Below are 11,128 nucleotides of genomic sequence, written 5' to 3'. Positions count from 1 at the left end.
GTGGGTTAGTGTCCCTTTTCCCCCACATCCTCGCCAGCATCTGTTGTTGGTAGATTTCTGAATGTGAGCCATTCTAACCGGGGTGAGGTGAAACCTCATTGTGGTTTTGATTTGCATTTCCCTGATTGCTAATGACCTTGAACATTTTTTCATGTGCCTGTTGGCCATTTGGATTTCCTCTTTTGAAAAATGTCTATTGAGGTCCTTGGCCCATCTCTTAAGTGGGTTGTTGGTTTTGTTTTTGTGGAGTTTCTTGATCTCTTTGTAGATTCTGGTTATTAACCCTTTATCTGTTGCATAGTTTGCAAATATTTTTTCCCATTCTGTCGGTTGTCTTTTCACTCTCCTGACTGTTTCTTTTGCAGTACAGAAACTTCTCAATTTGATGCAATCCCAATAGTTGATTTTGGCTTTGACTGCCTGTGCCTCCCGGGTCTTTTCCAGAAATTCTTTGCCTGTGCCAATATCTTGAAGGGTTTCTCCAATGTTCTCTAGTAACTTGATGGTGTCAGGTCGTAGATTTAGGTCTTTAATCCATGTTGAGTGGATTTTTGGGTAAGGTGTAAGGTAGGGGTCTTGCTTCATGCTTCTGCACGTGGAAATCCAATTTTCCCAGCACCATTTATTGAATAGACTGTCCTTGCTCCAGGAATTAGTTTTAGATCCTTGATCAAATATAAGTTGGCTGTAGATGTTTGGGTTGATTTCTGGTGTTTCAATTCTGTTCCATTGGTCTATCCATCTGTTTCTGTACCAGTACCATGCTGTTTTAATTACAACTGCCCTGAGGCCGGCGCCGCGGCTCACTAGGCTAATCCTCCGCCTAGCGGCGCCGGCACACCGGGTTCTAGTCCCGGTTGGGGCGCCGGATTCTGTCCCGGTTGCTCCTCTTCCAGGCCAGCCCTCTGCTGTGGCCAGGGAGTGCAGTGGAGGATGGCCCAGGTGCTTGGGCCCTGCACCCCATGGGAGACCAGGAAAAGCACCTGGCTCCTGGCTCCTGCCATCGGATCAGCGCGGTGCGCCGGCCGCAGCGCGCAGGCCGCGGCGGCCATTGGAGGGTGAACCAACGGCAAAGGAAGACCTTTCTCTCTGTCTCTCTCTCTCACTGTCCACTCTGCCTGTCAAAAATAAAAAAAATTAAAAAAAAATAAAAATAAATAAATAAATAAAAATAAAAAAAAAATAAAAATAAATAAATAAATAAAAATTACAACTGCCCTGTAGTATGTCCTGAAATCTGGTATTGTGATGCCTCCGGCTTTGTTTTTGTTGTACAAGATTGCTTTAGCTATTTGAGGTCTCTTGTGCCTCCATATAAATTTCAGCACCATTTTTTCCAGATCTGAGAAGAAGGTCTTTGGTATCTTGATTGGTATTGCATTGAATCTGTAAATTGCTTTTGGGAGAATGGACATTTTGATGATATTGATTCTTCCAATCCATGAGCATGGAAGATTTTTCCATTTCTTGGTATCCTCTTCTATTTCTTTCTTTAAGGTTTTGTAATTTTCATCATAGAGATCTTTAACGTCTTTGGTTAAGTTTATTCCAAGGTATTTGATTGTTTTTGTAGCTATTGTGAATGGGATTGATCTTAGAAGTTCTTCCTCAGCCATGGCATTGTCTGTGTATACAAAGAAACACATTTTTTAAACATTAGAGTTAGACTTTGTAGGGGGAAGGACTCTCTAGGATTCGTCAGGCAGAATCAAGGAAAGAGGATCTATGGTGTGAGTTTTACTTTGCCTGAGGGGACCCCTCAGCCTGCACCCCCTGCCCCGAGGGCACCTGCGTGTCTCTGCTTGCCAGCCATGCTTCTGCTTCCGTTGGTTTCAAGGTCTTTAATATTCCAGGTTTAAAGATTTATCTGTATTTTAAGATTTCAAAGCTACATTTTTATCTAAAAATGTGAGCATTTAAAAATGAACTGAAATCGTCCATCCTGTGAGTGCCCCAGTCTCCAGGAGCTGAGACAAGCATGGGTCCTGGCTATGGCTTGGGTGCAAACACATCTGAGATGGAGCAGGGGCACTGGGGGTGGTGACTGCTCTGCCAGCACCCTGGGCAGAAGGGCATTGCCCTGTGACTCTGGGCACACCCCTGGGCTCCCAGGCTCCCAGCTACACTGTCCCCCGAGTGGGTGGCCACCGTCTGAGCAACCCCCGGTCTGCAGTCCTTGGTCTGTTTGCTGGAGGATTCAGTTATTGCCCGTAGTGTGGCGTCACGGAGAGGCACTGTTTCCTGTGGTGGGGGGTAGGGAGGGTGAGATTTGAAGAGTGCAGTACTAGGTCTTCCAGGGGACCTTGTATGGTGCTTGGTCACCTGGTGGGTGGCCCAGCTTAGCAGAGCACCTGTGCTGTGCCAGGTGTGAGAGATGGCTTGGTCTGGTCGGCACCAGGAGGGGAACCTTGACAGTGGTGACAAATCCATGTGACGTGCAGGGCACTTTGCTATGTACAAGCAAAGGTGCCTAAGTAGGGCCAACAAGATGCAGTCTACGGTGGCTGCAGAGGGACTTGGGGAGGGTTGGAGGCCCAGAGAACTGTGCACCAGGACCGTTATGTTGAACAGGATCCGCCTTTCCCACCCAGTCAGGCTTGAACGTTCCTGAGAGGTGTGCGGCAGCCCCAGGGCACTGCAGGGACAAGTCCTCCCGCCCTGTGCTTGTGCTTTGGGCTTGGGGAGAGAAGCAGCATTCATTCCCCCATTTGAAAAACCTCATTTATTTATTCCCATTTATTTATTTATTGCCCATTTGAAAACTCATCTTTGCTGAGTCCACCCAGGTTTGGACGACAGCATGATATGCCCTCTGGGGGACTCTGGCGGGGGGCAGGGCCCAAAGGAGTGGGCATCAGCAGCTTTCTCTGAGAGGAGAGATGGCTGCACGGTGGCTAGGAAGCCTGAGTCCAGCGTCCCCTTTAAATCTGCGCAAGTCCCCAGGGGAGCCTGCCCACCAGCTCAGCCAGGAGACGATCCTGGCATCCAGAGTCAGCCCTGGCCACTACTCTGCTCTCCTGTCACAGCCGGCTTGAGACTGAGACCCTGAGGCTGCGCAGAGCTTTGCCAGGTGCGGTGGAATTACTGCAGTGACCTGTGCCTTTCTCCCTGCTGTTCACTGTTTTCATTTTAGGAAATTCTTGTTTAGTAAGGTGGCTGGGACGATGATCCCTGAGAGGGATGATGGAGTGAAGAGGATGCAGCAGTGAGTGCAGAGGGAAGGAAACAGTGCATAGGGAATCCTCTGACTCCAACGTTCTACCACACACACACGTGCTCTTCCCAACGCCATGAGCTCGTTGGGTATTAGGTGTTAAAGATGGGGTCATGGGAAATGAAAGTCGCCCCGAGCCGGAAGTGTGTGCTTGGAGATCCTGGTGCTGTTTAAGAGAAAACCCAGCCACACCTACACACACCCCTGTGTTCCACTGTATGCAGGATCTCCATCATACGATTCGTGATGTATCCCCAGAGAGAGAGCAGGTGAGAGGGCAATGCAGTGACACTACACACAACCTCTCTCTATACTCTATTTAACTTCCCACTTGTTTAGAGTATTATTCTTTTGGATAAACTTCCGGCTGATGTCACATACACATACTTCTGAGACGTTGCTAAAATTTGTCTCCAGCTCAAAGCGGTGTCGTCGTCTGTTGACTCATGCCTGGAACGTCACCCAGGTGCATTACTTCAAAGTATTTTCTACTTCAGGGCTACAAGAATGAAGAATCTAGCGGTGGCTGTATATCAGTTGGGAGTTAATAAATGCAGGATACATTACTAGACGTGGAATTAGTGAGGCCAAAGTAAAGGCGTGATTTTAAGTTCAATGGGAGACATTTGTTTCTTTTGTTAAAATGACACTTATGGGGCGGTGTTCCATATAGCAGATCAGACACTGACTGGGATACCTGTAACCCAATCAGAGTGCCTGGTTGCAGGAACCGCTCCATTCCCAGCGCCAGCTCCTTGCTCACACACACACTAAGAGCCAGCAGGTCATCCATGTGGGATGGCTGGATTGAGCGCCAGCCCGCAGATTCTGCCTGGTCCTGGCTCTCCTGTGAGGGCATGTGTGAAGCTACTGAAGGGAGATGCATCCCCACCCCTCTCTCTCCACCTCCCCTCATCACTCCGTCTCACTGCCTTTCAACATATTAGATAAGTGAAGGTATAACACAGTGTCAAGATGTGTGTGTGTATGTTTAAAACAGTAATATTTTAGGGATCGCTGAGAGGTGCCATTCCGCATAAACCCAGGGTCCATGGGAGTTGCATTTCCCACTTCTGACCTCTGGGCAGGGCTGGGTTTCCAAGCACTCACCTGTGTGGAGAGGAATGCTGCATTTGTGTTTTAGCTTTCCTAGCACAAGCCTCTGTGAGGACACTCACAATGTTTAAAGTGACTTAGGTGCTTGTATGGCATTATTTTCTGTGAAATGCTTCTTCAAAGTAATTGGCTGCTTTCATTTTGTTACAGATCCTCCTAGCCTAATGCATTGAAAAAACAAAACATTAAACAAGGTAGACGTTCGATTGTCTTGAACAATCGTCCTAATTCTCCAGACTGTGTCGTTACGGCCGCCCACAGTGCACAGGAGTGCTTTAATACGCACCAACATTAACTCAAATCTTGCAACACAGCAAACAGTAAGTCTGATGATGCGGGGTGCTCCTGTCAGTGTGGGTAACTGTTCCTGGCAGGAGAGATGGACAGAACCAATGACAGCAGCCTTGGGGACTTCATCCTGGTGGGCTTCTCCCACCACCCCCTTCTGGAGAGGGTCCTGTTTGCGGTCATCCTGATCGCCTATGTGCTGACCCTGGTGGGCAACAGCGCCATCATCCTGGTGTCCCGGCTGGACCCGCACCTGCACACCCCCATGTACTTCTTCCTCACCCACCTGTCCTTCCTGGACCTGAGCTTCACCAGCAGTTCCATCCCCCAGCTGCTCTACAACCTGAGTGGGCAGGACAAGACCATCAGCTATGGGGGCTGCTCCATGCAGCTCTTCCTGTTCCTGGCGCTGGGGGGCGTGGAGTGCCTGCTCCTGGCCGTCATGGCCTACGACCGCTTCGTGGCCATCTGCAGGCCCCTGCACTACTTGGCGATGTTGAGTCCCAGGCTCTGCCTGGGGCTGGTGTCCATGGCCTGGGGCTGTGGGGTGGCCAACTCCCTGGCCATGTCTCCAGTGACCCTGAGCCTGCCACGCTGCGGGCACCGGCATGTGGACCACTACCTGTGTGAGATGCCGGCCCTCATCCGCATGGCCTGTGTGGACACGGCAGCCGTGGAAGGCAGCGTCTTTGTCCTGGCGGTGGGCATCGTGCTGTGCCCCCTGGCGTTCATCCTGGTCTCCTATGGCTACATCCTGAGGGCAGTGTTAAGGATGCACTCCTCCTCGGGAAGGCACAAAGTCTTCAACACCTGCGGCTCGCACCTGACAGTGGTGTCGCTGTTCTACGGGAACATCGTCTACATGTACATGCAGCCGGGCCGTGGCAGCTCCCAGGAGCAGGGCAAGGTGCTCACCCTCTTCTATAACATCGTCACGCCCCTGCTCAACCCCCTCATCTACACCCTCAGGAACAAGGAGGTGAAGGGGGTGCTGAGCAGGCTGGTTTTGGCAAAACTAAGCTTCAGGAAGAAGTTGTAATAAGAGGCACAGAGATGAAGTGCTGTGTACAGAACATGGGAGCTTTCATTCTTTTACCGTGATTTCCATCAACAGCATCTGTGCGACTTTGGCAGAGTTCAACAGAGACATGTGGCCACTCTCAGCTTTCTTCTGCATGAATCACTCTGGGCCATGTGAATTCTGACATTCAAAGCCAGCACCCCTGGGTGTGAGCTCTAGGGCCTGTGCTGGTCTAAGGGGGGGTTCCCCATAACCCCCAGGGCTGGGTGGGCTCTCATCAGTGTGCAAAGGAGAGAGAGGAATGTGGAAGTGGGGGTTCTCACCTGCACTTCCAGAGATGCTAAACCATCACTTGAGAAGTGAAAATTCCACTTCGATTGCCCAGTGTTTTCAATATTTAATTTGTAATTACTTGAAAGGTAGAGTTAGAGAGAGAGGAGCAAGTGTAGACTGTGCAGTGACGGGTCTCGTTCCAGATCAGAGACCATTTTGATGAGATTCAGCATAAAGGCAGCAGTGTCACTGAAATCTGTGGGGGACTGCCACACTTATGTCCCATTCCAGAGCGCCTGGGTCTGAGATCAGCTTCGTTCGGGACTCCAGCTTCCTGCCCGGGCACAGCCTGGGACACAGCCTGTGTGAGTGAGGGCGCAGCGTGCCTGGGACTGAGTCCCACCTCCACGTTCATTCCAGCTTCCTGCTGAGGCAACCAGAAGGCAGCAGCTGATGCTCCCAACAGCCGTGTCGGAGACCCCACACATCCTGGGTGTCCTGGCGTCAGCCTGGCCCAGCCCTAGCTGGATCAGGCATCAGGGAGTGAACCAGTGGCTGGGGGATCTGTGTGTCTGTCTGTTTCTCTCTCTGCCTCTGTTTCTGCCTTTCAAATAAATACATAAAATATATATCAATAAATATTATAAGTCTATGATATACTTTCCTTCCCAACAAAGAAAATAGCAATTACATCTCACCTAGTTGAAGGGATTCTAGTATCTCACGGTTTTTACAGGGTAGCTTGCCCATCACCAGAGGTCACAGGAGATGGAGGATGTGGATGGGATTCCAAGGCACTCGGCAACAGAGATTATTAAGAAGGAAGAGCAGTGGCCCCTCAGGAAGTGCAGTACTGGATGGATGGGAGGCATCATGAGTGCAAGCTGTGTAGTGGGTCATTGCTGTCATCACTGGTTTTGTCAGGCAGACACGAGGAAGTCAACCTAAAAGTACAATTATATGCATACGTATAACCTAAGGACTTATGTATTTATTCCAAAGACAGAGTACTCCCACAGCAAGAATGCGGGCAGAGTTCTTCCTTCTTCTGTTTCACTCCCCAGGCCACCTCAACAGCAAGGTGGCAGCCTAGCCTGCTGTGCCACAATGCTTCCCTCCAAATGCAATTATACTATGTATATGCAAACAAGTTGCTATGTGCAATTCATCGATTCTGTCAGATTGAACATGAGACAGAACAACAAAGCTAAAATCCACTGAGGCTTCATATTTTAGTGGCTGTTTCTGTCCAGAGCTGTAGCATGCTGTTGAAGTTCAGAACAATGCCAGGGCCACATTTCTTCACACTGCAATGTGATTTTCAATAACCATCCCTTCCCAAGAACTTTGGCTTGTATCTTACTGTTCCCCTAACTTATTTGCTCTGTTTTGGTGAATCACAGCTTTCTGGGGCAGGTAGGAAGTACATCAAACTGGGAAACTTGAAAATCCTCCCAACCCCACTCAAGGTAGAATCTTTGGAGCAGGTCCTCAGCTGGGGCATGTTAATGAGACTGTGTTTGTAGCCAAGGCTGGCAAGAGGCCACACGCCTCCATGGAACACTCCAGGGGCTGATGCAAGATGCGGACATGGAGGAGTGGACGCTTGGGGGGGGGACAGGAACAGTGCCACTGTGGGATGCGCCCATGCATCATACCTGTGCGCACACCCTGCTGCCTTCCTAGGATTCAGTGATTGGCTCAGCGTCTTAGCTCCAGAAGCTACATTTCTGCCACTCACTCTCCACAGTGTGGCTGGTTGCTCTCGTCTAGCTGCAGTCAACAAATAAAGCATCTCCCACTGACAGCCACCCATCAATCTGTCAAGTGACTTACCTCTTAACCACTTCATTTTTTCCCATGGAACATCAATTAATCACTTCAACATTTCTGGTAAGGAATTTAGTTTTCATACCCAATTTTGGCAATAAAATTGGAAAATGCAGAATGGGAAATGATAGAATCTGTGCTAAATTTTCTATGATTGATCCAAGGGTTTTGTTGGAAAAACAAAGGCATTCATCTGTGCCTTCCAGTAGCGTTGAAGGGCAGCGTGAGGTTTAAGGCAGATGTGGCGAAGTCAGCATCACCCGAGTGAAAGGCTCCAGAAACTGCACAAACAGCGCCAGCAAAGCCCCAGCTTCCCGCAGTCCCAGAGAGGAGGAAAAGGAAAACCTGGATTTTCCAGGGCAGACAAATTTCCTAGCCCAGCATCAGGCAGTTTTGAGCCTGTGTCTCCCCCCACCCCTTTTAATTTTTAGGTATTTTAATTGCAAAATAACTCAATTTTTCATTATGAACTTCAACCGCTTTTTTTTTTTTAATTTGTGGTTGATTTTTAGGAATTGTCGCTCTTTGTGCTGACACACATTTAACTGGTGGCCAATGGTCTCACTTGTATAATATCGACGGAAAGTGATTTATTAGTAAAATAAATACCGCTATGAAGTCTGACAGAAAGGTGCTGACACCTTACTCAGCTTAAATTGACACATTTATTTGACCTTTCCCTCCAATGACCTGAACATTATTCTATGGAGAATAGGCAATAATTTCATAATGATAGTCACTTTACACATTTATTGCTCATTTAAAAGTATAGATATAATACCTGTCACCATAAAAAATCATGTGCTAATGATTTCCAATTAAAAGTCTCTTGGCCGGCACCGAGGCTCACTTGGCTAATCCTCCGCCTGCAACACCGGCACCCCGGGGTTCTAGTCCTGGTTGGGGCACCGGATTCTGTCCCGGTTACTCCTCTTCCAGTCCAGTTCTCTGCTGTGGCCCGGGAGTGCAGTGGAGGATGGCTCAGGTTCTTGGGCCCTGCACCTGCATGGGAGACTAGGAGGAAGCACCTGGCTCCCAGCTTTGGATCCGTGCAGCGCACCAGCCATAGTGGCCATTTAGGGGGTGAACCAACAGAAAAGGAAGACCTTTCTCTCTGTCTCTCTCTCTCTCACTAACTCTGCCTTTCAAAAAAAAAGTCTCTTAAACCTCAGAATAAGAAAATGCTTTTGTGAACCAAAAGCCTTGGTGGTTTTACAATTGTTCTCTAAAACTCACAGATCTCCTTGACGATGTAGGCAGAGTAACTGAAAAGATTGTAGTTTACGTGACATCCTATTTCTTATTGAAATAAGGGTGCTTAGAGACTGCTGACCGCGTCCTCACGGCAGCCCTGTGGGTGCTGAGCGTCTGCTGGCTGGGTCCCCCAGGACAGTGCCTCCGCAGTCTGCCACCATGGACAACGCGAGCTCCACGGCAGACTTCGTTCTCCTGGGGCTCTTCAACCACACGCGAGCCCAGCAGCTTCTCTTTGCGCTGGTCCTGATCATTGCCTTCACCTCTGTGGTGGGCAATGCACTCATGCTTCTCCTGATTGCCCGGGACCGCCGGCTCCACACGCCCATGTACTTCCTCCTGAGCCAGCTCTCCCTCAATGACGTCATGCTGGTTTTCACCACGGTGCCCAAAATGGCTGCCGACTACTTGACCGGAAGGAAGTCCATCTCCCGCACGGGGTGTGGGTCGCAGATTTTCTTCTTCCTGACCCTGGCCGGTGGGGAGAGCTTCCTCCTGGCGGCCATGTCCTACGACCGCTATGTGGCAATTTGCCACCCACTGCGCTACCTGGTTTTCATGAGCTGGCGCTTATGTCTGCAAGTGACCGTGGGGTCATGGATCCTGGGGGCTGCTGACGGCCTCCTGCAGGCTGCCGTCACCCTGAGCTTCCCGTTTTGCAGGTCACGTGAGATCAACCACTTCTTCTGCGAGGCTCCCGAACTGATGCGCCTGGCCTGTGCCCGCTCGTCTGTCTTTGAGTATGCCATGTACATCTGCTGCGTGTTGATGCTCCTGGTCCCCCTCTCCCTCATCCTGATCTCCTACAGCCTCATCCTGGCTGCTGTTCTCCACATGCGCTCCACAAAAGCCTGCAAGAAGGCCTTGGCCACCTGCTCTTCCCACCTGGCTGTGGTGGGACTCTTCTATGGAGCTGCCATGTTTGTCTACATGAGACCCAGGTCCTCCAGGTCAGCCAGCCATGACAAAGCTGTGTCGGCCTTCTATGCCATCTTCACACCCATGCTGAACCCCCTCATCTACAGCCTGAGGAACAGTGAGGTCAGGGGTGCCCTGAGGAAGTGTGTGGCTCAGGGCGTCGCCCTGGCCGGCAGGATTCCATTCCTCTGCCTCCGCTTTTGTGTCTCGGCAAAGTGACTGCATGGGGCATCCGTAGAATTCTCTGTACCCCCTCTCCATGGGTGTGCCTTGGCTGTCCCCCAGCAGATCCTGGATGCTCAGATGGTGCTGAAGCCTAAACCCGCACACCTTTTCCCTGTGCACATGCACAGGCTGTGCTGTGATGGTGGCAGCTTGTGGTCCTGCGGGGAAACGGACAAAAACTTCTGTTTCCTCCACAGTTTCATAGAAGAGTTTGTTCTATCACAGACCTTCCCAATGTCAGGGTCCATTTTTCTTCTTTCCTTCTTAAGTTGAGAATATTCACCTTTTCTTTGATAAGACTTATTTATTTATTTGAAAGAACAGCAGGGTGGGAGGAGAGAGAGAGAGAGAGAGAGGGAAATCTTCAATCCATTCCCCAAATGGCTGCAACAGCCGCAGCTGGGCCAGGTTGCAGCCAGCATCCTGGAGCTCCATCCTGGTCTCCCCCAGCCCCAGGAGCGCCCATACTTGGAGTATCATCAACTGCCTTCCCAGGTGCATTCATGGGGAGCTGGATCAGCAGCCGAGCACCTGGCGCTGGAATCAGCTCTCCAGGATAGGATGCTGGCATCGCTCAGTGGCTCACTTTCTCGCTGACACTTGCAGGAATCACTTCGTGGATTCTTTGCCGTATGCCAGTGGCCAGCATCTCTTCCCTTGCACCTTAGGGTGCTGACAAAGGCATGTATGGCTGCTTGACGAAAGCACGGCCACATTCCCACAGAGGGTGCAAGAACCCAGACAGCCTCTGGGTGACCAACAATGGGAAGCATATACGGCGTGGATACCTGGTGGCAGGAGGGCTTCATGGCCAGGGCAGGGTGGCATGGGGCCGAGTGAGAATGCACTTTGCTATCAGATCTACACACAGTTTAAACTTCACCATTATTTCTGAAAATTTCCTCTTAATACTTCACACCTGAGGACAGGTGACTGACAACTCAAGAGCCAAAGCAACATTATGTGGGCAGGGGTCGAGGGGTGGGCTG

General features: G+C 50.2%; 2 protein-coding genes across 2 annotated transcripts; both read left to right on the top strand.

Annotated features, from left to right (window-relative positions):
• Positions 1 to 1,524: 1,524 nt before the first annotated feature.
• On the top strand, positions 1,525 to 6,843 carry LOC100358849 (olfactory receptor 2W3). Its single transcript, XM_002724451.5, has one exon. The coding sequence runs from the start codon at positions 4,710 to 4,712 to the stop codon at positions 5,655 to 5,657; it is 948 nt and encodes a 315-aa protein (XP_002724497.1). The 5' UTR covers positions 1,525 to 4,709; the 3' UTR covers positions 5,658 to 6,843.
• A 2,312-nt stretch (positions 6,844 to 9,155) lies between these two features.
• LOC100340629 (olfactory receptor 2T8-like) lies at positions 9,156 to 10,133 on the top strand. Its single transcript, XM_002723423.2, has one exon. It carries the CDS (start codon positions 9,156 to 9,158, stop codon positions 10,131 to 10,133), a length of 978 nt encoding a protein of 325 aa, XP_002723469.2.
• The last annotated feature ends 995 nt before the right edge of the window (positions 10,134 to 11,128 follow it).

This window comes from Oryctolagus cuniculus, chromosome 6, assembly GCF_964237555.1.
Source record: "Oryctolagus cuniculus chromosome 6, mOryCun1.1, whole genome shotgun sequence".
NCBI classification, from domain to species: domain Eukaryota; kingdom Metazoa; phylum Chordata; class Mammalia; order Lagomorpha; family Leporidae; genus Oryctolagus; species Oryctolagus cuniculus.
The sequence above is the reverse complement of the archived record's forward strand: the minus strand, read 5'-3'. Positions and strand labels throughout refer to the sequence as shown.

What these genes read in the sequence shown, in the direction of transcription:
- LOC100358849 (XM_002724451.5), top strand. Translation starts at nt 4,710, where the DNA reads ATGGACAGAACCAATGACAGCAGCCTTGGGGACTTCATCCTGGTGGGC.
- LOC100340629 (XM_002723423.2), top strand. Translation starts at nt 9,156, where the DNA reads ATGGACAACGCGAGCTCCACGGCAGACTTCGTTCTCCTGGGGCTCTTC.